The sequence below is a fragment of the Siphateles boraxobius genome, unplaced genomic scaffold (assembly GCF_051911475.1).
Source record: "Siphateles boraxobius isolate OS27281-9 unplaced genomic scaffold, OSU_SipBor_1 22, whole genome shotgun sequence".
Lineage (NCBI taxonomy): Eukaryota > Metazoa > Chordata > Actinopteri > Cypriniformes > Leuciscidae > Siphateles > Siphateles boraxobius.
Window position 1 is genome coordinate 1,749,443 of NW_027508833.1, and position 25,066 is coordinate 1,774,508.

The 25,066-nt window shown below is 38.9% G+C and overlaps 1 protein-coding gene across 4 annotated transcripts in view; it reads left to right on the forward strand.

Moving 5' to 3' along the window:
* The window catches only part of daam2 (dishevelled associated activator of morphogenesis 2), a 98,244-nt gene that overhangs the window by 25,010 nt on the left and 48,168 nt on the right, over nt 1-25,066 (forward strand). For all 4 annotated transcript variants that reach the window (XM_077238294.1, XM_077238298.1, XM_077238297.1 and 1 more), the window contains exons 2-3: nt 6,042-6,272; nt 14,324-14,413. In XM_077238294.1, the coding sequence (XP_077094409.1) occupies nt 6,105-6,272; nt 14,324-14,413 (258 nt within the window). In that variant the 5' untranslated portion in view covers nt 6,042-6,104. The remainder of the gene's footprint in view (nt 1-6,041; nt 6,273-14,323; nt 14,414-25,066) is intronic.

The following is a 25,066-nucleotide window of genomic DNA, read 5'->3' on the forward strand; positions in this document are numbered from 1 at the left end:
AGAAAATGATGTGATGAGAGAGGCGTCTGCATGTGTAGCAACAGAATGAAATAGAGTTTAACATTGTGCAAAACTCATTGCCACAATGCTGTTTTTGGTACATTGCTAAGTGGTTGCTGGAGTGTATTCTGGTTGGTTGTTTAATTGCCCTAGTCAAAAGATCCTTCATCCATGTCTCTATGATATTTTTGTCTTTCAATATGCCTGAGGTCGTCTATGTATGCTACCCTGGTTCCCTGAATAGGGATTGAGATGTTGTCTACCATAGGCTCACTCAGCGCTGCATCTTACCCAATTTAAAATCTTTTGCTTTCTAGCCATGAGCAACAAACAAATAACTGACTGATTACAGGCTCGTGTGGTCGTTGTAAATCTTCAACCCACTCACAGATTGAGTTGCAAAAAGACTTTTGGTGAACTAGGAGCGAAATCCATACAGGATGCACTCACCCACAAGGCCTGAAAATTACAAATACATTTTAGGTATAGTAAGACCATCAACCAACTTTAGAGTCAGAAATACATGTATCTAAGGGGCTGACTTCCGCTGCATAAACAGAGCCTGTTTGAAGCCTTCCAGGACCACAGATAGTCCCAGGAAGGAACATAAATTGGACAGAAAGTTCTCATCCATCTCATCCCACACATAAAATGGAAGACAAGTGAATGGCTCCCCAAAGAATAATCCCTTAACTTGTGTTCACTTTAAGTGCCCACTCTGACAGAGAAATGTTCTTGTAGGAACTCCAGCACTGGTCTAAATTGCAATTACTTGTGATGCCATACTTCTCCTCAAACCTGAGGTGCCTCTGATCAGACTCCACAAGAGGCGCAAACACATCCCAAAACACAAAGTTTTAGAGAGAGAGAGAGAGAGGTACGCCTAAAGCTAACTGCAACTAGTGTTCAGAAATATTAAGATGTAAGGGAAGCGTATAAACATTATTGAGGATTACACCAGATGCAAGCGGCATGATGCATCACGTCAAAAGCACGACTGACTACACTGGATATGTAAAGTAGACAAATGCCCAGTATTATTTTTGACTTACTCCATATGCTACTTCTCACAACAGGACAAATTAATAAGGAAAGGCAAGTTTGCGCGTCTGTACACCTTCTGAAGGACACCAGCGTTAGGGTGTGAGCAAAAACAAGCTATTTTCGTGTGTATACCTTTAAATGAAAATGAGCTGTTACTCCCCTCCCCCTTTCCAGAAGAGGGCGGAGCCTTTACAGCTCATGCTTCAGATACTCCAGAAACAACAACAACTGGAGAGCTGCCAAAATGTCAGAAATTGTCAGTAGGTGTTCAGCCTTAAATGTTTGAACCGGAGTCGGACACTCATGGAGAGACTCGGGAAGAAGTTAAACATCTTAGAATGCAACGTTTCGAAATGGGTGGTTAAAGAATTTAGCGAGGATTAGTGACACGCTGAGAACGGCTGATATCAAAAACGAATTTTGAAGATCTGCAAAGAACAAAAGCAGGAAAATCCATTGCGAAGAAAAAATTAAAACACCACTGGCTAGATAAATCGCTTCCTGAAGAATAAGAAGAGGAGTGATGGCGCGGGCACCTTATGAAGTGTTGGTGGTGCAGCGGCTCTAGGGGAAGCGTCAGCGTGATCAGGCAACTAGCTGATGTCTTTATATATGGGCTTCAGACAATTGTCACATCTAGAGTCTGTTCCCAGAGTGTCAGCTACTGACTCAGCGTTGAGTGAACCTATGAAAAGGATCCTTCTTTCAATTTAAGTATAGGGGAAGTATTTAATTTTTTTGCTTTTTAGTATATGGCAAATAAAAAAACATAAGTCTGATCGCTTGGAAAAAGTTATAGTACTATATACTCTGGTATTTGAGGTATCATTTGTGTCTGTAGCATAAATGGTGTAGGATAAGATATACTGAAGTTAAATACTTAGGTTGAAGGTACTAACCGAAGTATGAACGCACATAATAGTGATGTTGCCTAAGCATATCAATAATGATCCCAATAATAAGTAAATACTGACCTGGTCTATCCAGTGCTGTTGAAAGCAGGAAAAAAATATTTTTGTTTTGACTGTACAATTTTTAAGGCACATCAATTTAAATAGTTAATTAACTAAATAATTTTAGTTGAGTAGGAATACGGATGTTTAGTTTATTGGTATGTTATTGACGAAAAGTTGAAAAAGGAAAAGAGAAGGTTTGTGATTAAGCAAAACAAATCTGCCTGCTCGTATGCTTTTAGCCTGATCACACAAGCAAGAAAAAATAATGCAGGAGATCGAAACCAGTGGAGCAGTGTGTGTGTGTGTGTGTGTGTGTGTGTGAGGGAAACGCTCCTCCTCTCCTCCACTGACCTACTTCCAGCAGCACACAGGATGATGTGGATGTAGTCATGAGCTGAATGAGAAATGCCAACACCCCCCGAAACCCCCCCCCCACCCCCCCCCCCCCCCCCACACACACACACCTCATCTCATCTCTGTCTGACTCTTTCCCTGTCTCTCTTTATACACCACTGCTCACGTAGTTTACCCATCATGCCCTACCTTGTGGCATAAATGCATGAGATTCAACATGGACATTATTATGCGACTGCTGCTAGAGATGGTATGAGGAGGAGACAGACTACTCTTTGAAAAATGATTGGGAAGAAAAGCATTGTTTAATATGAAAGCTGTAGAAATGGAAGTTCTGTCTTTCATTTGCAAGAGCCAGTCTCATTTTTTTCTTTTGTGATCTGCCGTTCTACGGCATATGTAGGCAGCATCTCATCTGTAATTGAACCTCATAATGTAAATGATTTGGTTTTTTCTGCTGCACAAATATCCCTCCTCACCATCCTCATGAGCATCTGAGACTTGACATCACGCTAAATTATTGAAGTTAGCTCCTAAATTTATCTCTGTGTTAAAGATAAAAGTTGTGTTTGTCTTTGCTGCGTTTATATATTCAGAATGCTTTATTAAGAAAAGGGATCATATCTTTAAAGTACATTGGCAGTACCACTCTATTAGATGTTTAACATGTTTAGAGACACATATTCAGTCTCTGCTTCCTTTAATGTATGAAAGCCTTTGCTGCTGTTCTATACTGCAGTAAAATAAGCATTTATTTGAGAGCTGTACAAGCAAACTGCATGAAGAATTTATGTAGAAGCTATAAAAATATTACTTTATGGTTATGCAGTGATGTGATTTTCCATTTAGAACTGATGATACATTATTGATGGGCTTTAGGGGAGCTTGATCTACTTCCTAGGGAGGGAGATCATAAGGAATTTTAATGATTTTTAGATATGATTTTACATAAAAGTTCCGGTTCCTTAATAATTACCTTAACAATTCTTTTACTAAAGATCAGTGTGAATTGTCTTGTTGACTGATTCATTAAAAAAAAACATGTAATTTTGTTTTTGTTTTTGAATGTTACCAGTGGCAGTCTAGAAGAGGAGATTTTAATTGTTTCATTTATTTAGCGGCATCTAGTCTTTCTTTAAGTCCTTCTCTCTCATCTCATTCAAGCTACGAACTTAACTAAAACACAAACAAAAAACATACAGTAGGCTATACATTTTTTTCCAAGTTACCTTATTTTGCTGTGGTACTTTAGATACAAAGTAGGAAACACTATCTGAGTATACAAGTAGGATTAGTAGTATTCATATTAATAGTATTGTGTTCTGTCTGCATCAACCCGCTTTGGTTGACATGGTTTTTAGCCTGGCTGGTCTAGATGGTTGATCAGCTCAAGCGAGCCTGGTTTCAACCTGGCCGATCATCTTGGACCAGCAAGTTAGAGCTACTAGATTATGTCACACCGTTTTGGTTTTTGCAGCAGGGCCTAGACTTGCACCTGTCTTATAGGGTTTGAGAAATAATCTGAAATAAACAAGACTGACACTTTTATTTCCTTGTCACATTTTTTTGGGAAGCTTAATGGAAACCACTACCATTCTGAATATGGTGGACGTACTTGTGAGAACAGTGAGTCTAAGAACGCTAGGCTTGTTTCCCTCTTGTGTTTTCTCCGTTCCGGTGAGTGTGATGGGTACGGCCGCCTCTTATGGCAATTACTCATGCTCTCCCTTGCTTTCCCTCTCTTTTGCCATTGGTGAGCATTGTAGCCTGGAAACAGAGAGGTCTTTGTAGCGCCCTGGGGGTTATGCCAGCACATCCAGAGAGGTGCCAGGAGGCTCCATTCTCTGTGCCCACACGGACCGAAGAAGCGTTGGAGAGGGATGAGAGTTGTTGCTTTTCAGAGTCCTAGCTCCTTTATGGCCACTCCACACAGCTGAAGGGTTTCAGCCTCTAGAACAGCCTCTGTCTTTCATTGATGTTCCCATTCTGATGTTGAGCAATTAAAGCTGCCGGACTGCTGTGAAACTGCTTTAGATTCAATATCCGTTATACATTAATGGAGGAAAGAACATATCAGGCAGTATGGAGGTCTATTCTAAACTCTCACCATGCTTGAGAGTTGTTTTTGGGTTCCATTTCTATGGTTGAACTCTGGACACATTTATACAGTTTCTTGATGTTTGTCTTAATATTTTTCAATGCATTTAAACAATTTGGTTTGTGGTATACAGGGCTTGACATTAACCTTTTTTGCTCACCAGCCACTGTGGCTGGTTGTTTTCCAAAGTTATTAGCCACTCAGCATTTTCACTGGCCACAAATTTGACATCGATACTATGGTGGAAAACTGCCATATAGGTTTTTTTTAAATATTATCTCATTTGGCGACAGGTTCATTAGGCTGCTGTCACTTTAAGACCTGACGCACCGATCCATCACACTGTTACACATGCATTTTCTTTCTCAACTGTTTACATTCACTTAAAACATAACTGTGTTTACGTGAATACTCTGCAAGACCAGCATTATGACATTGTTTTGTGTATTTATTAGTGTTTAAGTGCAATACGCAATGAAAACGAACTCAATTTAGTCCTAAGAGGCGACACTTTGTGTGTGAGCACAAAATCTGCAGGAATGATTAAATTTCTCAAATCCCACGCTGAAATTCAAGCCCTGTAACACCAACAATATTCATCTGGAGCAAATAAAACAAGTTGAGTGAGGAGAGGCGGGTTTGTGTGTAACTTGATGTCGGAGAGATTAGAGAGAAAGCGCTGCTGGTATTGTGTATCCTGCGAAAGAATTTTCCATATTTCAGTATCGAAAAATCAATATTTTTGACGACACTACATTGCACTAGTTTATTATTTCAGATGCCTTTTTAAAAAAGTACAATTGTAAAATGTATACAGTATATTATATATTATTTTAAGCCGCTAAATTGGCTAGTAGGAGTGACTGCCTTACACACCAATGCTGAAATACACCTGCATTTGGCGTTCCAACCCCGTAAGACCTTCGTTCATCTTCGGAACACGGATTAAGATATTTTTGATTAAATCTGAGAGCTGGATCACTCCTCCATAGGCTTCTAAGGGATTGAAACTTGTTCCTCGAAAAGTTATAAAAGACATCGTTAAAATAGTCCAAGTGACTACAGTGGCTCAATCTTAAGTTTATCAAACGACGAGAATACTTTTTGTGCGCAAAAAACAACAAAAATAACGACTTCATTTCAACTATTTATTTCCTTCTCTGTGGTCCTCGAGTCAGTTCACTAGTGTAATAGCGTAGTGTTTCTGTGTTGTAACAAATGAAGAGTTGAAATAAAGTCGTTATTTTTGTTAGTTTTTGCGCACAAAAAGTATTCTCGTCGTTTGCTAAACTTAAGATTGAGCCACTGTAGTCACTTGAACTTTTTTAACGATGTCTTTAATAACGTTTCTGGGCCGGCAAGTTTCAATCCCTTAGAAGCCTATGAGGGAGTGATCCAGCTCTCAGATTTAATCAAAAATATCTTAATTCGTATTCCGAAGATAAACTAAGGTCTTTTACGGGTTGGAACAACATGAGGGTGAGTAATTACTGACAAAATGTTCATTTTTTGGTGAACTATACCTTTAACATGTAGTCATTTTGTGTGGTTCTAATTAAATCCTGATTGTCTCTTTTTTTCTCTTTCAGATCATGCCCCATAGATAGCAGACTCTTGGCTCTCTGGTTGTCGGCTCCTCCTGATTGGAGAGGATGCCTCCCCGGAAGCGCACGCGGCCCGCCCTGGGCTTTCTGTGCTGCTTCAGTAGCAGTGAACCTCCTGAGATCAACCTGAAAGATAGTGTCCCGCTGAAGCTTCTGGAGTTCAGTGCACCCATGCCCCCAGAGGAAGAACTGCATGCCCGCTTCTCTGAATTAGTGGTTAGTATCTGCTGGCTAGTCTGCTGGTCGTGGTTTTATGCCATGAAATCTGTTTAATTTACCTCTAGATTCATTCAAGGAATCCATAATGCAACACATAAGTGGAAAATTTTAGAGGCTAACAGGGCGCAATCTGTGTCTCAGTGACTTTGCATAGTTTCCTAAAATGTATGATCAGCTTTTGTACAAGTGTTCCAAACTGATGTTAGAAATCGATGCTGACTTGCATTATTGAGGTTCGGGCAATCTTACAAGTTCAGTGAAGCAAATTCAATACTGATCTCCGCTACTGCCAAACAACAGTGGTTTGGAGCATCTTGAATAATACAGTTTGATGTACAAAGTAGGGCATGCATGTAATCTTTAAATTACTTAAACATCCAGTTATAGGGATAGTTCACCCTAAAATGAAAATGAAGTCATCATTTAGTCCCCCTTGTGTTGTTCTAAAGCTGTATGCCCTTCTTTCTTTTATGGGCCACAAAAGGAGAATTTAAAAAAAATGTCCCACTGCAAGAATAATTAATTTTCTTTTTCTGTCTGGCTCTTTTTTCTGTCTTTCTCCACCCTGTATTTGAGCTAAAAACAGATTGTGGAAAGGAAAAAAATTAATAAATAAAACGGCTCATCATTTGGAGTCAAAACATGCCCAACATTTGGGAGCTGTTAGGTAAATCACAGCAGCCTCATGCTTGATGCAGAAAGAAAAAATATAATATAATATCATTGGTTTTCCTGAAAAAAGCAGACTGCTGCCATGCACCATTCTTTAACTATGGATTAGCCCTATCCATTTAAGCAAACGAATAAACAAACAGGCCCTGCTCTGCCAGGCATTTAAATGGCTGCGCCGCATGTGGAGCAAGTCTTGTCCATGTTACATTTACATTTATTAATTCATGATTTTAACCAAAGCGACTTACAAATGAGAACAATAGAAGCAGTTAAACTAACAATAGGACAACAAAATGCAAGTGCTATGACCCTTCCCAGTTAAATCTAACACAGTACGTGTACTTCTTTTTATTTTTTTAATATTTTTTTATAAAGATAATAGATCTAGAATAGAAGATAAAGTGTTAGTGTTAATGGATCAAGTGTTGCCGAAAAAGATGCGTCTTCAGCCGTTTCTTCGAAATGGACACATTCCTCCAGCAGGGAACAGACCAGTCAAAGGTCCGAGAAAGAGGTCCAAAAGACCAAACAAATACCCAAGTGCCAGTGTATTCCATACTTGAGAAATATGTCAAATCATGCACTTGTTGCAATATTATGATAAATATTCTCTGACAGGAAGCTGGAAGAAACCTGACAGAACTGGGTCACCGTTGACAGGACTAACAGTTTTTTGGAATATGATATGAGTTTGAAACATGAACAGAGGCCACCTTCTCCTCTCTGGGATGAAGTTGTGCACTTGTGCAGAGATGAGAATGTATTTTGGTTTATATTTAATATATTTAAACCTGTAAGTTTGCTGATTGGTGGTAATATAAATAGGCAGCGGATATTTACACCGAGTGCAAATAGAGTTAGATGCTATTTACTATAAAGTGCAAATAACAGTATTATCTTTGCACTAAGGGTAAATAGTAGTTAGATGCTGTTTACAACGGGGTAAATATTGGCAGATACTGTTTGCACATCAGTGTATTAAAGCCCTCCCCTACACCTACGCCTAACCCTACCTGTTAAACACTTTATTCCCGCTACTAAATACCCATTAGCCAATATAAAAAAAATATTTATCAACTTAATCTCCATGCCACTGCGATCGGCAGGATTTCTTTTGTAATTTTGTCTGGCTCAGTCAGAGAATGGTGGGGGTAGTTTGTGTAAAAAGTTACTTTTTGAATTTCCACAAATTTTACAATTTGAAGATGTTCGTTCTACTCAATTCATTTAATTACTGACAAAAAAACAACAACTCTTCCACCCCATAACATTAATGTAGGCCTTGTGTGCAACAAGAGCACAAAAACAAACACAAAATTTTGCTTTTTAAAGTTCACCAACACAACTACCTTCCTTTCCATAACTTCAGCATGTTAAGTTATGTTTACTAGTTAAAGCAGTACTAAGTAAGATTTTTTACCTTAAAATAATGTTTCCAAAATCGTTTCAGTGGTTCATCAAGTCGTGACATGGTGAAATGCACTTATGCCACAGCTTTGCGGTCCTTTTATGTAAGATTTCCAGATCGGGTCCCGTTTCTGTAGTTCTAATGAGACATAAGAAAACTACTAATTTGACTTGCTTTATGGCAAGTGTTACAATTGCTACAATTGCTTGTTTGTGGTGTCGCAATACATCATACTTCCATAAAATACCTTGTCTGTGGCCATTGTTGATTCCAAAGCCGGTGCTGGATAAAGAGAGAGCGTGCGCGTGCGACAGTAGGCTGCGGTAGGCTAAATTATTTACGACAGCGGTAATGGACAATTCCACTTCCAACCTGTAGGGCGACCGCAGAGGAAAAGTTACTTGGTGCTGCTTTAACTTAAAGCTGCAACACGGACCTTTTGCCTCTCTACCGCCACCTGTGTTTGAAACATAAAATTGCAAGTTAAATGGAGAGTTATTTTTTTTACACGGGTTGTGCTTCGACACTATTCTGCTGTGCGATGAATGTGTGATCAACGCATCAGAGAGGATCTGTCATTGTACATCAGCATGAGAATAAGAAGTAAAACCTTCTACTTAGTAACATTTCTGTTTTTTTTGTTCGGAACAAATGAAAATGTGAATTATTTTTTTGTTTGTTTTTTAAATCTAAGGATTGCTCAGTCATATTAATCCCTTCAGATCTCAGAGTTGTCGCCACCTCTGAAAAGCCATGCCGATATTTACTGTATTCTCATTTTAGCACGGGCGCTGTCACTTTTCCTTTTTGACTGCATGCTCTTAGCACTTTGAGGTTTCTCCCCAGATATCGACTTTTAGATGATAAGTTTTAAATTCTAAGTAACTGCCTCCTCAGTATATGCCATATCATACCCGGGTCATCTTCTTTCTGTATACGGACATGTCTTAATGAAATAACCTCAAACTAACATTTCCCGTGAAATCGGACCCGACTGCTCAAATTATAAATCAATTTTATAAGCTTACTGTGCGAATCGGAAAGGAAAGGAAACAGTTTTGAACACTGATTACTGTCTTATACTTGATCTAAATAGATTTATTTTATTTTATTTGTTTAACCAAAAAAGTTACATACTGCAGCTAAATAACAAACATAGCTGACTTGTATATCTGTTGTCTATTTTCACAATAGCTCTCTAATCTGAGGATTTGAGAGCCATTTGCTGCAGAACCAGGTTTGAAAAGAATTTTTTTTTTCAACTCTTAACAGCTTTGGTCAATTCAATTGTCTCTGACTGCACGCATGCCTGTAGAGTAAACGTGTAAGCAACCCTTCCATGCAGACACGAGCTGTAAGCGAGACTGGAGTAATTAGCTCTTTCTGATTGATCGTTTCATGATGGTGATAGATCATACGACAGGCTTGAGTGGAAGCAATCAATCAGCAACTCGTGCAACACACGACCTCACATCAGTTTGCAGTTGTGTGTCTTTTGTAGTTTAGTTTTTTCTTGACACGTGACTGTGTGCGTTCAGAAAAATGTGATAATGATCATGTTTTAGACTTCAGTAAATGGCTTACACATTTGGATACAACAGCCTCTTTGCAAACATGTGGAATTTATTAGAAAGTTGTATGTTGTGGTTCTATCTTGTATCTGTTTGTGTGGTGGTTCTGTCACATTGTATTGGGTTTGAGTGCACTGTACTTGTGTGTGTATGTTTATTAACTCATGCGTGTTTACTTTTAAAAGAAATGGACACGGTGGACAGCTGTAGTAATGAGTTTTGTGAGGACATGACAAAGGTCGGCTGATCCCTGAGGTGGACTGACATTAAAGCTGAAGGCAGAAATGAGCAGATGCATAAACAGATGAATGAACAGATGAAGTGTGTCCCCGCCATCAGAGAAAAAGAGAAACAACAAAGTTTATAGGGAGAAAAAACATGAAACACAAGTCAATGCATTGAGAAAGATTGTATAGTCTGAAGAGTCTGTCAATAACAAGATGCAGTAACTTGATGGATATGCTAACTAATGGATAACAAAATATAGAATTTAACTGATGTTCTTAATGTCACTTAAAGGAGTACTTCATCAGTGGTGAAATGGGCTTTCAATAAAACTTGTCTGTTAAAAACTTGCAATAGAAAGGCGGGGAAAATTAAATCGGTGCCACCTGACTAGAGAAAACAAAGAAAAAATGCTGTTGTCTTCCCTAGTGCAAAATACTTAGGAAAACTTCAACACCCATGATGCTCTGAGCATTTTGGCCATTCAAGGCCACTCCCACCAGTCTGCTATAGATACACTTACCAGAGTCAAATACCACCTTGCTTTTGTAGGAAATACTTCTTTGCAAACTTTTGAGTTGCTTTCGGTTTCCAGTGAAGGATCCAGCATATTGTAGGCAGTGGCTAAAGACTGCAAGGAATCATAAATATGGAGAGAGCGTTGTGACGGATAATCTGAAAAACCTCTGTGTTTGTAGTGTTAACTCGATGACCACGAAGACAAGTGTTTTATGCCTGTGCCTAACTGTTCTGTTGATAACCCTCTGTTGATCCGACTGTCTGTGGGCAGAGAAACAAAAATGCGGAAGTATAATCTTTAGTTTTCACGAAAGCCAGGTCTTTTGACGAATAAACATGATTTTCTCGGCCCAGGTAACAGAGAACAAGTAGCCATTGTAACAATAGCGTGTTGAAAATCGTTGAAGTTACACTTTAAGGCATTCAAGCCACACTTAAAATGCCTGAATGCCCAATCAGATGCCACTTGTTTTGATGCCTTTTTTCAGAACTAACTCTAATTTTATTTATTCATTTTTGCAAAAAATGTCAACCTACTGGTCTTACTTGTACTTGTGTGTGTGTGTGTGTGTGTGTGTGTGTGTGTGTGTGTGTGTGTGTGTGTGTGTGTGTGTGTGTGTGTGTGTGTGTGTGTGTGTGTGTGTTATGAGCGTCACTGAATCTTATGGGTAGTTTAAAAACACATTAATAAAACATACCTACTGTGTGCTGCTTTGGTCAATCCTGCTTTGGTTTTGTTTGGATAAATAGTAATGTAATATCACATTTATGCTTTTTATGACGATGGTCCGAATATCAGCACGACCACATGACTTGTGGCCACGTGCTGCCGGGCGAATCACAGCCGTGCTAGTATTAATATTGTGTAATAAAGTTTGTTGATGAGGAAAGGAGAAGGCGGGAACCGGCGAACGATCAACATAAAGTTTAATTGCACAAATAAAACAGCCCCTCAGGACGACTGACGCATAAAAACATAATAAAACACAACATAAAGTCCAGGCCTGGTCCTCTCTTGCCTTGAACTGTCATCACTCCTCCTTTTATCGTTCCGCATCTCCTCCGTGAGACTCGAGACCGGTGTGGTGTGCAGGCGACGCTCATTAGCACTTGCGCCATCGGCCTCGCTCCGTTCCCACGGCCCTCGGCCCCACCCTGCTTGCCACATATTGCAATATTGCTTAGTTAACTCTTAAATAAACAGCCTTTGCAGATGCCTGATTAGTCAGACAGTTTTTTTTCTAATAAAATAATGTGTGAAGATTACAGAACATGGCATAATAACGCCACAGCCCTTTCCCTCCTTTCGGCTGCCTAGCCTTCCTGGAGCGGAGAGGTCAGAGATGTGTTTCTTCCTCATTTCCGTGGCTCAGAGCTCTGGGTGTGGTGGTATCGGCCAATGAGCTTCCTGACTAATGCTGCCACCTCAGTGTCCTCAGTCAACCTTTCTGTCCTCGCATCGTGAATCAGCTGATTAGATCTGGATGAGAAGGGAGTGGGTCAGTAGAGGAAATGTGCGACGAATTATGTTTGGTTTGTGCTGTCATTGTGAGAGATTGTTTCTGCCAGTTTGGGAACGTCTGATTTACTTGAGTGGAAGTGAGACTCATCCTTAATGGTGTATTAATTTAGAGGCAAAGTTGCATATTATTGAGGGCGTTTCGGTTGGAATTACACATTTTTATTGCCCTTATACAAATAGTGTACCCAAAAAATACCAAAATCCATCATCACTAACCCTTAAGTACTCCAAACCCTAAATCACTGATTATTTTTCAATAAAACATAGAAGATGTCTATTGAATTTCCAGATTGCTCATTTTTATAATGTGGACTGCGGCTGTCGACGTCCTACAAGGACAAAAAGAAAAAGAAAAAAACACCAGGAAAGTAGTCCGTAGAAACCCATTCACTGTGACTGTATTGCTACTCTTCAAAAGGCACATGCTATACTTCAACATATCCTGTCATGTAATTTAATTATTGTACAGATACAATTATAGTTCTGTTGTCAAAAATGAGACGCACACGAAACAATTAGGTTTAACATCATTAATATTCTGGCCTGCTTTTATGGTACATTTTACTCTACGTTTTCATATTTAGACGAACTATTCCTCTAAGTTGTTCTTTCTTCATTTTTTGTCTTGCTTTTTTATGATGCATGATGCTCTCTGCTTGGTCACTGCTGGCTGGAACAGTTTCCTGTGAGTTTTCTGTGGGCCACATATGACTTCCTTCCATTTTGACCATCTCTAAATCTTTCCCTCACGATGTCTTTCCTGCACCTCCCTCATTTTAACCCTGCCCTTTTCCTTCTTCCCTCTCTCACTATTATTGGCACTATAGAGAACTTGCACAATTGTGAATCGAAATGTCAGTGCCTTTTAAACTCAATTCCTGAAACATAATCTAGAGTTCTATTGAAAAATGAAATGAATAGAATAATAGATTGAAATGTATCATGCAGTGTGTAATTATTAACAATACATCTCATTTTCATTATAAATCACCCATAATTGTGATCAGATTTAACCTTATATAAATTAATTTATATAATTTTAATTATATTAATAATAAATACATTTCACAGAGTGTTTGGCATGGTAATGGAAATGAGAATGTTGATATGTGCAGATGCTGAGCTGCAAACTCATTGGCTACTGATACAGCAGGAACCAATCAGCTGTGCCCTATATAGAAAGATATGATTGCAAGCAGATTGAGTAACGGACCTATCTGCCTGTCCCATTTAGAGTTTCATGACAGAAATTTGTATTTATTTTAAAAAGTTATCTGATGAGGTGGACATTTTGTGGTAATTCGTTGGATTTACAAATTAATTTCAAGGTATTAGAGAAATTTGTCAGATCATTTGGAGAAAAATGTATTCTACACTGTAAAAAGGAACAGTTTTTCCACCATAGATGGATTTTTTTATTTTTTCGAGATACTTGGGAATGTAAATTGTGCATTAGAAACGCATGTTAGACAAACAATACTGTCCCACATACTGAGCAATATGACCGATTTATTAAGAATATAACTCTTACTCTTACAGTTTAACTAATGATCTATGATGTTCACAAAGTTGTACTATCAGAGTAACAGATATAGTTCATGACATCACCTATGGTCATGTTCCACTAAATCTGGCATACAGTAAATATCCAATTTTTTGTCTATTTTTATTAATTTTATCGTCAACTAACATAAAACCTAGTACATTTATTAATGTGAATACGTTTCTCAGCTTGTGCTGCCTTTTACTTCATTAATATGATTAGATATTTTTTTATTCTAATTTAATTGTGAGTTTGGCTATGTGAGTTTCACAGTAGTTAAAACTTAACCCAGGGCTCACTGGATTGGAAATAGTTGGAAATCCACGGCAAGTGACAAGAACTAATCCTGTGGTTTGTTACAATATGTAAAGTTGAGGTCGTTACACGCTCTCTCTTTAACTTGCACACTACACACACAGCTGAATGTATTACAAATACACATGAACTACACTGTTTTATTTTAATGCTGTAACGATTACAACACTCACAGTGACAAATCAATGGGCCTGGCATTACATCTATCACCATGCTTTTTAAGATATATGAGGTTATGTGTGGCTCAAGTGTCATGTCTTTTCCTTTCTTCAGGATGAACTGGATCTCACAGACAAGAACAGGGAAGCCATGTTTGCTTTGCCTGACGAGAAGAAATGGCAGATCTATTGCAGCAAGAAAAAGGTGAGTCCTTCACAATTTAAATCATTTTTCAATCAGTCAATCAATCAATCAATTAATCAATCAATCAATCTTTTTAGCAGATGGCTAACAAGACTAAATGTCTCTGGCTACTTTTTTCTTTTGTTAGTCACTGACTAAAGAAAGGTTTAGCATTAATTTACAAGGAAGTGCTTTATTTTTTCATAGATTCAGAATTGTAAACATTTCATTGCGAGACAAAGCCTTTGAAATGGATACAGTTTCTTTGAATCCTCCAGCCAAAAATTCAAACCACACGTATCACACACACACACACACACACACACACACACACACACACACACACACACACACACACACACACACACACACACACACAGACACACACACACACACACACACACACACACACACACGCACGCACGCACGCACGCACGCACGCACAGCCTCTCCCTTCCTCCTCTAGACACCATCCTTTTGAAACTCATGTCTGTGGTCAGCCACTTTCAGGATATTACTCCCTTTCTCCCTGATTACAGAGAGAAAGAGAAGACATTGACTGCTTTCAGAAGCCTCAGTGGAATACAGATTTAAATGAATTGGCTTTAGCCATTTCCAGGTTATGTTTTTATGGAAGTGCTATTGTTTTGAAAGGAGCTGCGGAGTGAACGACAACCACTGTAGCTCCGGTCTGGCAATGTGGTCTTCATTGACTGTTACAGTTTAGTTTCCATTGTATCTACAAAGCCTTGTAGAAAGTTTGGATCCATGCTTGCACCTGGAGCTCTGGACACTTGGCCTGGGTTTGAAAGGTGGAATTATTGGTAAAGTGGGATGTGGCTATGTGAGGATTTGTAGTTATTGTAACAAAGTTTCTGGAACAAAGTTGTCAGCAGTTGAGGTTCTCTCAATGCTGTTGCGCTCAAAAATTACTTCCTCTCAGAGCTGAAGGTTAGAAGAGGGGAAAAAAGGCTCAGACTAAATCCAGGAAACAGGAACCAGAACCAAGCAAAAGACGTCTTGGAAAACAAGTTGTGAGATCAAACAAAAAGCTCATTCATGTCTGCAGTAATGGAGAATTGCCATAGAAGCCCACCACATGGCCTGCTTAAAATGCACTGCAATGTAAATGGATGGAACAAGCAAGGCTATGTGTTTAGAGAAATCACTCGAAAGAGAGACTTGATTGAATCAAGATGGCAGAGAGAAGTTGAAGCTGTTCCTCTGAGGTTCCCTGCACTTAAAAACTATCAAGTAAATATCTGTGCACACTGGAAACAACTCCTTGTGTAATTACACAAAGTTACTTGCAGCAGAGATGCCAGCAAGTTGCTGTCTTTTGACTTACAGTAAATGTACTGTAATGCAATTTACAGTATGCAGAACAGTTATAACTATTGTATTATACTGTATTGTGCTATAATATCTATATTAATACATTACTGGTAAATATTACTAATTAGAATAAACACTAATAAATATAATGGAAACAATTATATTATAGTTAGTACAGTATATAATTCTATAGTTACTAATATTGTAATACTATTATAATTAAGAAAAACAATCTAAATAATGCTCTTGTCAAAGCTATTTTTATTCAAGTAATTCATTTAAACTATCAAAAACATTTAAAAACATTTTAGTACTTTTTGTTACTTAGAGTACAATGCATTCGCAATTTACAGACATGAAAGTATTGTAAGTGTGCAAAAATATATATGAAACAAAAACATGTAAGAGAGGGAAGCTTGAGGACTGGGTTAAGAATCATTGTCCTAAGAGTGAACTTGACTTATCTTAAAAATTATACTAACTGTAGGGCATATGGGTGGTGGAAAACAGGCCATTGGCCCTTAGTTTGAAGTTTTCCATCCAAACTCCATCAAGGACTGAATGAAGCTGTTGACGTGTGGGTTAACGAGCATCATCTTCCTCTACACCACCCTCCTGTTCTTCCTGCTCGCTCCCTGTCTGGCAGTACAACCTGTTCAGACAAGCTCGGACCCCTTACTAATGACCAAAACTGAACAGCAATGGTGAAACTGGTACCAATAGACAAGCACCACAAATCACCCATTTACATTGTAAGGGAAACTTCAGTATTTTTCAACCTGGACATTGTTTTCTCATGTTTTTGTATCAAAGCGACTAATTGAAATTGGTCCAGTATTGACTGCATCCACTGCAGTTGTAATTTGAGATTTTGTATACCATCAATGTATGTCTATTCAAAGTGCTTGTTTTGCCACTGACGGGCTCGGATTGGACAACATTATGGAAAGGATCCCTACAGAGATAGAGCTTTTTGTTAACCATAAGATCCTTTTTGTTTAAACACAACTGGCCATTTATTGCTCTCCCCAAACCCACCAGACTCCAATGACAAATACAGTAATTTTACAATTGTAAAACAAAATAAAACTCACCAAAACCATCTTGGTCACTATACCTACTCAGGTTTGGTCGAAAATAAATAAATCCTTATAATTCACTTGTTGAGTTGTATAATAAAAGTGATAAAAGTAACTGGTAATCATGATAAAAATAACCAAACTTTCAGAAATCCACCAGCAAAGTTAGAGGAACACTAAAATATACTATAAAATAATCTCGCTCAATCAAAATGTCCAGAATGCCATATAAACTAAGGTATTTTACTGTAATATGGTATTGTACGGTAGGTTTTTACAGTACTGTGCTAAATCTACAGCAATATCTAACTCTAACCCTAACAGTGCAGCCTTGAGAAATCACAGTGTTTTCACCACCAAGATGTGTAATTCTGCTGCTTGTCAAGAGCCCTGCACGTTCACTCATGCCATTCATGCAGATGGCTAATGCACCCTTTAATTTATTAATTGCAACACAGTCAGTAAGTCCGCTGCACTCAATGAGAAAAATCTCAGTTGCGTATAGGTCACCTTGGTTCCCTGAGTAGGGAACGAGATGCTGTGTCAGTAGCTGACGCTTTGGGAACACTATACCACTGTGCCTTAATACGAAGTGACTGCCAGTTTATCAGCCTGTGAAAAGTATATTTGCACAGACTGACAAAAATGAAGAACCAGGAGTTAGATAAACATCCAGCTCAGACTGCTGCCACACAAATATCTTTAAGATAACACCTGTGAAGCAGCAACACCTCTAGTAAAGTGCTGCAGCCACCTAGACAACTAACCAGGCAAAGCCTATACAATCTCTCATTCCCCTGTGACTCAAAGTGCGGAGGAGAAAAACTGCAACACAACAACTTTGAAGTGGAAGCAACCTTCGTTATATCCTAGCCTTGGTCGCAATAAGATAAAAATAAATAACAGATAAAAGCTCACAGATAAAACCTGCAAATCTCCAATCTTTTTGAAAGATGCCCGGGCCAATAACAAAATGTTTTTAAGAGTCAGTATTTCTCAGAGCCTGAAACAAGAAACATGTTAAACCTTGTATAGAAGGTAGTCTTCTATAGAAGGCTTCACTGTAAAATCTAATTAGTTAACCTTACTTAAAAAATAAATAAAACAATCAAACAGATTGCCTTAAAAAAAGTGAAATAAGAATAGGATTTTGTACTAACAAATGCTTTAGTGTACTACACTTATTTGAGAGTCACAATATGATTATAAAGGCAGTCACAACATTAGTTTAAGGTTGACTTTAAACATCCTTGACTGGAATTTAACTTGAGAGAAGCAGATCTGGATAAATCATTCTAAAATACAACAACTTGTTTTTGCATTGGAAATTAAATCTCTGTATATATTGGCAGGGTAGAAAAGAGGACAACCCATCGAGATTCTGGAAAGATGTTTGTCTAGATCTAAAAAACAAGGCCAATTACTGCACTGGCTTTGGGACAGGCAGAAGTCTGTTTGCTAATGTGATTTAGCTGGAAGATTCTGGAGAGGCAAACTGTTATTGAAGGAACAGATACTTGTTTGGCCCACAAATATAGTTCTGTTCTCAAGTCACTTAACATACTGTTGAGCTTGTGCAGACTGTTCGAATTGTGTCAGTATAGCAGATCAAATACACATTGCAGAACTACAACTTCATTAATGCACAACCTCGCTTAACTTATATGAAAGGGATAATGTACATCCAGCTGGTTACATCTGTATTGCAAACGACTTCATGTTGTGCTTGATGTTTTTGGAGTAGGTCTACCAACGCAACATCATTGCCATAGAAACCAATGCAGATATTCCGGAAAACGAAAGAGTGGCATGGACACACAAATTAGATCTGAACCGTTGTGATACAATGTGGACGTCAATTATTTCAGATCAGATTCCAATAGTATACACAAATAAACTGATTTGGACTGACAGTGTGAACATAGCCTAAGTCACTAAAATAGAACTTAAGTCAAGTCAAGTCACCTTTGTTTATATAGCGCTTTTTACAATACAAATTGTTTCAAAGCAGCTTTACAGAGATAACAGGAAAGTAAAGTTGTAATAGTATTGTTAAATTCAAAATTAAATGTTAAATGTCCCCAACTAAGCAAGCCAAAAGCCAGTGGCGAATAAAGGCGAAAAAAGGCGACAGTGGCAAGGAACCAAAACTCCATCAGGAGACAGAATGGAGAAAAAAACCTTGGGAGAACCCAGGCTCAGTCAGGGGGCCAGTCCTCCTTTGGCCAACAAACGAACAGTGTATGATTATGATTCAGGCATAATCAGGTCAGAAGTCAGATTTGATCAGAACTTTCACAATATTTATCCAGTTCATCTGGTTAGGGTCGGAGTCATCACGCCGGTATGGAGACGAGTTTGTTGAGGTGTCCATGAGGCCTTCACAGTGTTGATGAGGCTGGCACTTCAGGGATGCTTTGTCGTCGTGTCCATGTGATGGTCCTTCATCAGATCTGGATATGGCTTGGATCCGGCGCTTTGCGGTAAACCTCGGGATAAACAGAGAGACTAATATTAGCGTAGACGCCATCCTTCTTATGATGTACCAAGTACATCAGGATTTTATGGGAAGTGTTCCTGGTTCCGGCTGATCTAAACTATGCAGCCTAACATTGAATTATAGCAATCTATAATGTGTTATGTGTATGCTAAGCCGAATAGATGTGTTTTTAGTCTAGATTTGTACTGACAGACTGTGTCTGCTTCCCGGACAATGTTAGGAAGATTGTTCCAAAGTTTTGGTGCTAAATAGGAAAAGGATCTACCGGCAGCAGTTGATTTTGATATTCTAGGTATTATCAACTGGCCAGAATTTTGAGATCGCAATAGACGTGAAGGACTATAATGGGTTAAGAGCTCGCTCAAGTACTGCGGAGCTAAATCATTTAGTGCTTTGTAAGTAATCAGCAATATTTAAAATGTATACGATGTTTAATAGGGAGCCAATGCAGTGTTGACAGAACCGGGCTAATATGTTCATACTTCCTGGTTCTGGTAAGAACTCTAGCGGCTGCGTTTTGGACCAGCTGTAGTTTGTTTATTAAGCTGGCAGGGCAACCACCCATAAGAGCATTGCAATAATCTAGCCTTGAGGTCATGAACGCATGAACTAATTGTTCTGCATTTGTCAATGAGAGCATATGACGTAATTTACAGGTCCTTCTCAAAAAATTAGCATATTGTGATAAAGTTCATTATTTTCCATAATGTATTAGATTCATTGCACACCAACTGAAATATTTCAGGTCTTTTATTGTTTTAATACTGATGATTTTGGCATACGGCTCATGAAAACCCAAAATTCCTGTCTCAAAAAATTAGCATATCATGAAAAGGGTCTCTAAACGAGCTATTAACCTAATCATCTGAATCAACTAATTAACTCTAAACACCTGCAAAAGATTCCTGAGGCTTTTAAAAACTCCCAGCCTGTTTCATTACTCAAAACCGCAATCATGGGTAAGACTGCCGACCTGACTGCTGTCCAGAAGGCCATCATTGACACCCTCAAGCAAGAGGGTAAGACACAAAGAAATTTCAGAACAAATAGGCTGTTCCCAGAGTGCTGTATCAGGGCACCTCAGTGGGAAGTCTGTGGGAAGGAAAAAGTGTGGCAAAAAACGCTGCACAACGAGAAGAGATGACCGGACCCTGAGGAAGATTGTGGAGAAGGACCGATTCCAGACCTTGGGGGACCTGCGGAAGCAGTGGACTGAGTCTGGAGTAGAAACATCCAGAGCCACCGTGCACAGGCGTGTGCAGGAAATGGGCTACAGGTGCCGCATTCCCCAGGTCAAGCCACTTTTGAACCAGAAACAGCGGCAGAAGCGCCTGACCTGGGCTACAGAGAAGCAGCACTGGACTGTTGCTCAGTTTTGCATGTCATTCGGAAATCAAGGTGCCAGAGTCTGGAGGAAGACTGGGGAGAAGGAAATGCCAAAATGCCTGAAGTCCAGTGTCAAGTACCCACAGTCAGTGTTGGTCTGGGGTGCCATGTCAGCTGTTGGTGTTGGTCCACTGTGTTTTATCAAGGGCAGGGTCAATGCAGCTAGCTATCAGGAGATTTTGGAGCACTTCATGCTTCCATCTGCTGAAATACTTTATGGAGATGAAGATTTCATTTTTCAGCACGACCTGGCACCTGCTCACAGTGCCAAAACCACTGGTAAATGGTTTACTGACCATGGTATTACTGTGCTCAATTGGCCTGCCAACTCTCCTGACCTGAACCCCATAGAGAATCTGTGGGATATTGAGAAGAGAAAGTTGAGAGACGCAAGACCCAAAACTCTGGATGAGCTTAAGGCCGCTATCGATGCATCCTGGGCCTCCATAACACCTCAGCAGTGCCACAGGCTGATTGCCTCCATGCCACACCGCATTGAAGCAGTCATTTCTGCAATAGGATTCCCGACCAAGTATTGACTATTGAGTGCATAACTGAACATAATTATTTGAAGGTTGACTTTTTTTTTTTGTATTAAAAACACTTCTTTTATTGGTCGGATGAAATATGCAAATTTTTTGTGACAGGAATTTTGGGTTTTCATGAGCTGTATGCCAAAATCATCAGTATTAAAACAATAAAAGACCTGAAATATTTCAGTTGGTGTGCAATGAATCTAAAATATATGAAAGTTTAATTTTTATCATTACATTATGGAAAATAATGAACTTTATCACAATATACTAATTTTTTGAGAAGGACCTGTAGATATATTTTTAAGATGGAAAAATGCGCTTTTACAGATACTAGACACATGATTTTCAAATGATAGATTGGTATCAAAGAGCACACCCAGGTTCCTAACTGACGACGAAGACTTGACAGAGCAGCCATCAAGTGTTGAACAGTATTCTAGGTTATTGCGTGTGGAAGTTTTTTGTCCAATAATTATAATCTCTGTTTTTTTCAGAATTTAGTAGTAGGAAATTACTAGTCATCCAAGTTTCGTTAGGTTTTGAGGAAATATAGAGCTGAGTATCATCAGCATAACAGTGAAAACTAATTCCATGTTTCTTAAAGGGTCACTTCACCCATTTGCATTAAGGTTTGTATTGTTAGAAACCCAGTCATATATTATAATGATGGTGGAATTTTGCTTGTTTTTTTTCTGAGATGGGAGAAAAAAGGATTTAAGTGTTTTACTTCCGTCCTATCGTGACGTAAATATCGTCATTTTGCGTCACGATAGGACGGAAGATAAATTTCATTGCATATTAAGAAAACTATAGCCTTTAGCTCATTATTATTCAAGGGCGTGGGACCCACTCACCCCACCGGCCTATTACAGATCAGTGAGTGGGACTAAACCTGAAGAAACTAAACTATTAATCCGCCATCTTGCTTGGAAGACAGCAAGCTAAGCTAACAAGCGCTCAAGGAGTTAGATTTACCATAATGCCTGAATTTACGACACACGATATGGAAGACGAGGATTTTGAAAATCTTTTGCTCGAAACTGATGTTCGTGGCTATTTATACGAGCCACAATATAGCGAAGAGCAGCTGAGGCTGATGGAGGATCAAGAGGCGGCGGCGGCGGCTGCGGCAGCGGCCGCTGCAGGAGACCAGCCCGGCGCAGACGAGAAGCCCGGGCTTGCTCGCGCTGTAGCGAATTGGTGGTGCTCGTGCTGTAACTGTGCGCCTATGGACACCGAGCTAGAGTCTGTCTGCTGCAAAGAATCTCTAAAATGCCAATTCCTTCTAGAAGAAATGTCAGAGGCAGACACGGACATGGAGTGTTGTGTTGTGAACCATCCGAGTTTCGCACCGCATATGGACAGAGGCGTCCTAGATACTCTCCTACTCTCTCGGTAGGGCATGAAAACTTACTTTTGGACCTTTCCTTGAGGTGACTGAACATCCCGGTACCATACAATAGTTCACCATTTCAAAATAAATAGTAAGAAGGAATAAATCAAGAATGAGATCGCAAATGATTTTCAAACTCAAGTGGTAACTTTAGCTAGCGTAATGCATTCTCGTATAGGCGGGTCACGCATAGGCGGTGTTCTGGATTAGTGGGAGTGGCTTCTGGAGCTGTTCAAACGCGTTGCATTGTGGGAAATGTGGTTTACCAAACTAATGCGCTATAAATTTACTATTTATTTTACATAACATAAATTTACATAACTTGGTCAAAAAGGCACCAAATGTGAAAATTTTGACAGATTTCGAATACATATATGACCCACTTTCAATGAAGATCAAGGTTCCCAGGGGTGAAATGCTCCTTTAATGATATCTCCTAAGGGTAGCATGTACAGAGTGAACAGCAGCGGTCCTAGTAATGAGCCTTGTGTTATGCCATACTGAACTTTTGACCGATAAGACATCTCTTCATTTACTGCTACAAACTGATAACGGTCAGATAAGTATGATTTAAACCATGCCAGTGCAATTCCACAAATGTCAACATAGTTTTCTAGTCTATTTAATAGAATGTTATGGTCAATGGTGTCAAATGCAGCACTAACATCAAGTAACACTAATAGAGAGATACGACCACGACCGGATGATAAGAGCAAATCATTTGTGACTTTTAATGAGAGCAGTCTCAGTACTATGGTACGGTCTAAATCCGGACTGAAAATCCTCGCAGATAGCATTTCCTTCAAGAAAGGAACACAGTTGTGAGGATACTGCCTTTTCTAATATCTTTGACAGAAAAGGCAAATTCGAGATCGGCCTGTAATTGACTAATTCTGTAGGATCAAGTTGGGTTTTTTTAACAAGTGGTTTAATCATAGCCAGCTTAAAGGGTTTTGGTACGTATCCTAGAGACAAAGACGAATTAATAATATTGAGAAGAGGATCTATGACCTCTGGAAGCATCTTTTTCAATAGTTTAGTCGGTATAGGGTCTAACATACAAGTTGTCGATTTAGATGAGTTAACGATTTTGCAAAATTCTTCTTCACCTATAGCAACAAATGAATTAATTTTTTCCTCAGGGAGACTACAATGCACTCCCTGATGCGATACTGTAGTAGACGGTTGCATAGTTATCACTTTGTCCCTGATATTATCGATCTTATAAGTGAAGAAGTTCATAAAGTCATTACTGCTGTGTTTCTTGGAAACTTCTGGGTTTGAAGCTTTCTTTTTTGTTAGTTTAGCCACTTTTTCAAATAAATACCTAGGATTATGTTTGTTTTCTTCTAATAGGGTTGAAAAATAAGCAGATCTAGCAGCTTTTAAAGCCTCTCTGTAAGCAATCGAGCTCTCCTTCCATGCAATCCGAAATACCTCTAGTTTTTTTTTTCTTCCAGTTACGCTCCATTTTTCTGGCTGCTCTCTTAAGGGCCTGAGTGTGCTCGTTGTACCACGGCGTTGGACTATTTTCTATAATCTTCTTTAAGCGTAGCGGAGCAACTGTGTCCAAAGTGCTGGAAAAGAGAGAGTTAAAAGTTTCTTTTGCAATATCGAGTAATGCAATACTCTAGATCTAGAGTATGATTACGACAATGAGTAGGTCCTGACACGTGTTGTCTAACTCCAATTGAGTTTACAATGTCTTTAAATGCCAATCCCAATGCATCTTTTTCATTATCTACATGTATATTAAAATCACCAACAATTAGTACTTTATCTGCAGCCAATACTAATTCTGATAGAAAGTCAGCAAATTCTTTGATAAAGTCTTTATGGTGCCCTGGTGGCCTGTATACAGTAGCCAGCAGAATTCTCAAAAGTGATTTATCGTTTACACTATATATTTTTACATTAAGCACCAACACTTCTAAAGAAGTATATTTAAAACTAGATTTTTTTGTGGTTATGAAAATATTACTATAAATTACAACAACACCTCCCCCTTTGACTTTCGGACGAGGTTCATGTTTATAACAGTAATCTTGCGGGCTGGACTCATTTAAAGTAATGTAATCGTTTGGTTTTAGCCAGGTTTCTGTCAAACACAGCACATCTCGGTTATAATCTGAAATCATTTCATTAACAATAAGTGCTTTTGAAGTAAGGGATCGAATATTCAGCAACCTAAGCTTTATCGTTTGCTCATCTGTATTATATCTGTTTTTTATTTGTTGAACATCAATCACATTTTTAACCTTAGATAGGTTTGGAAGTTTTTTGTATTTCCAAATTCGGGAAACAGACACAGTCTCTATATGATGATATCTAGGTGTAAGAGCCTCTATGTGATGGGATTTATCTGACCTTGGTGACGCGAGGCTGCTAGCAGACGGTCGGTTTAGCCAGTCTGTCTGCTTCCTGACCTGAGCCCCAGATTGTCAT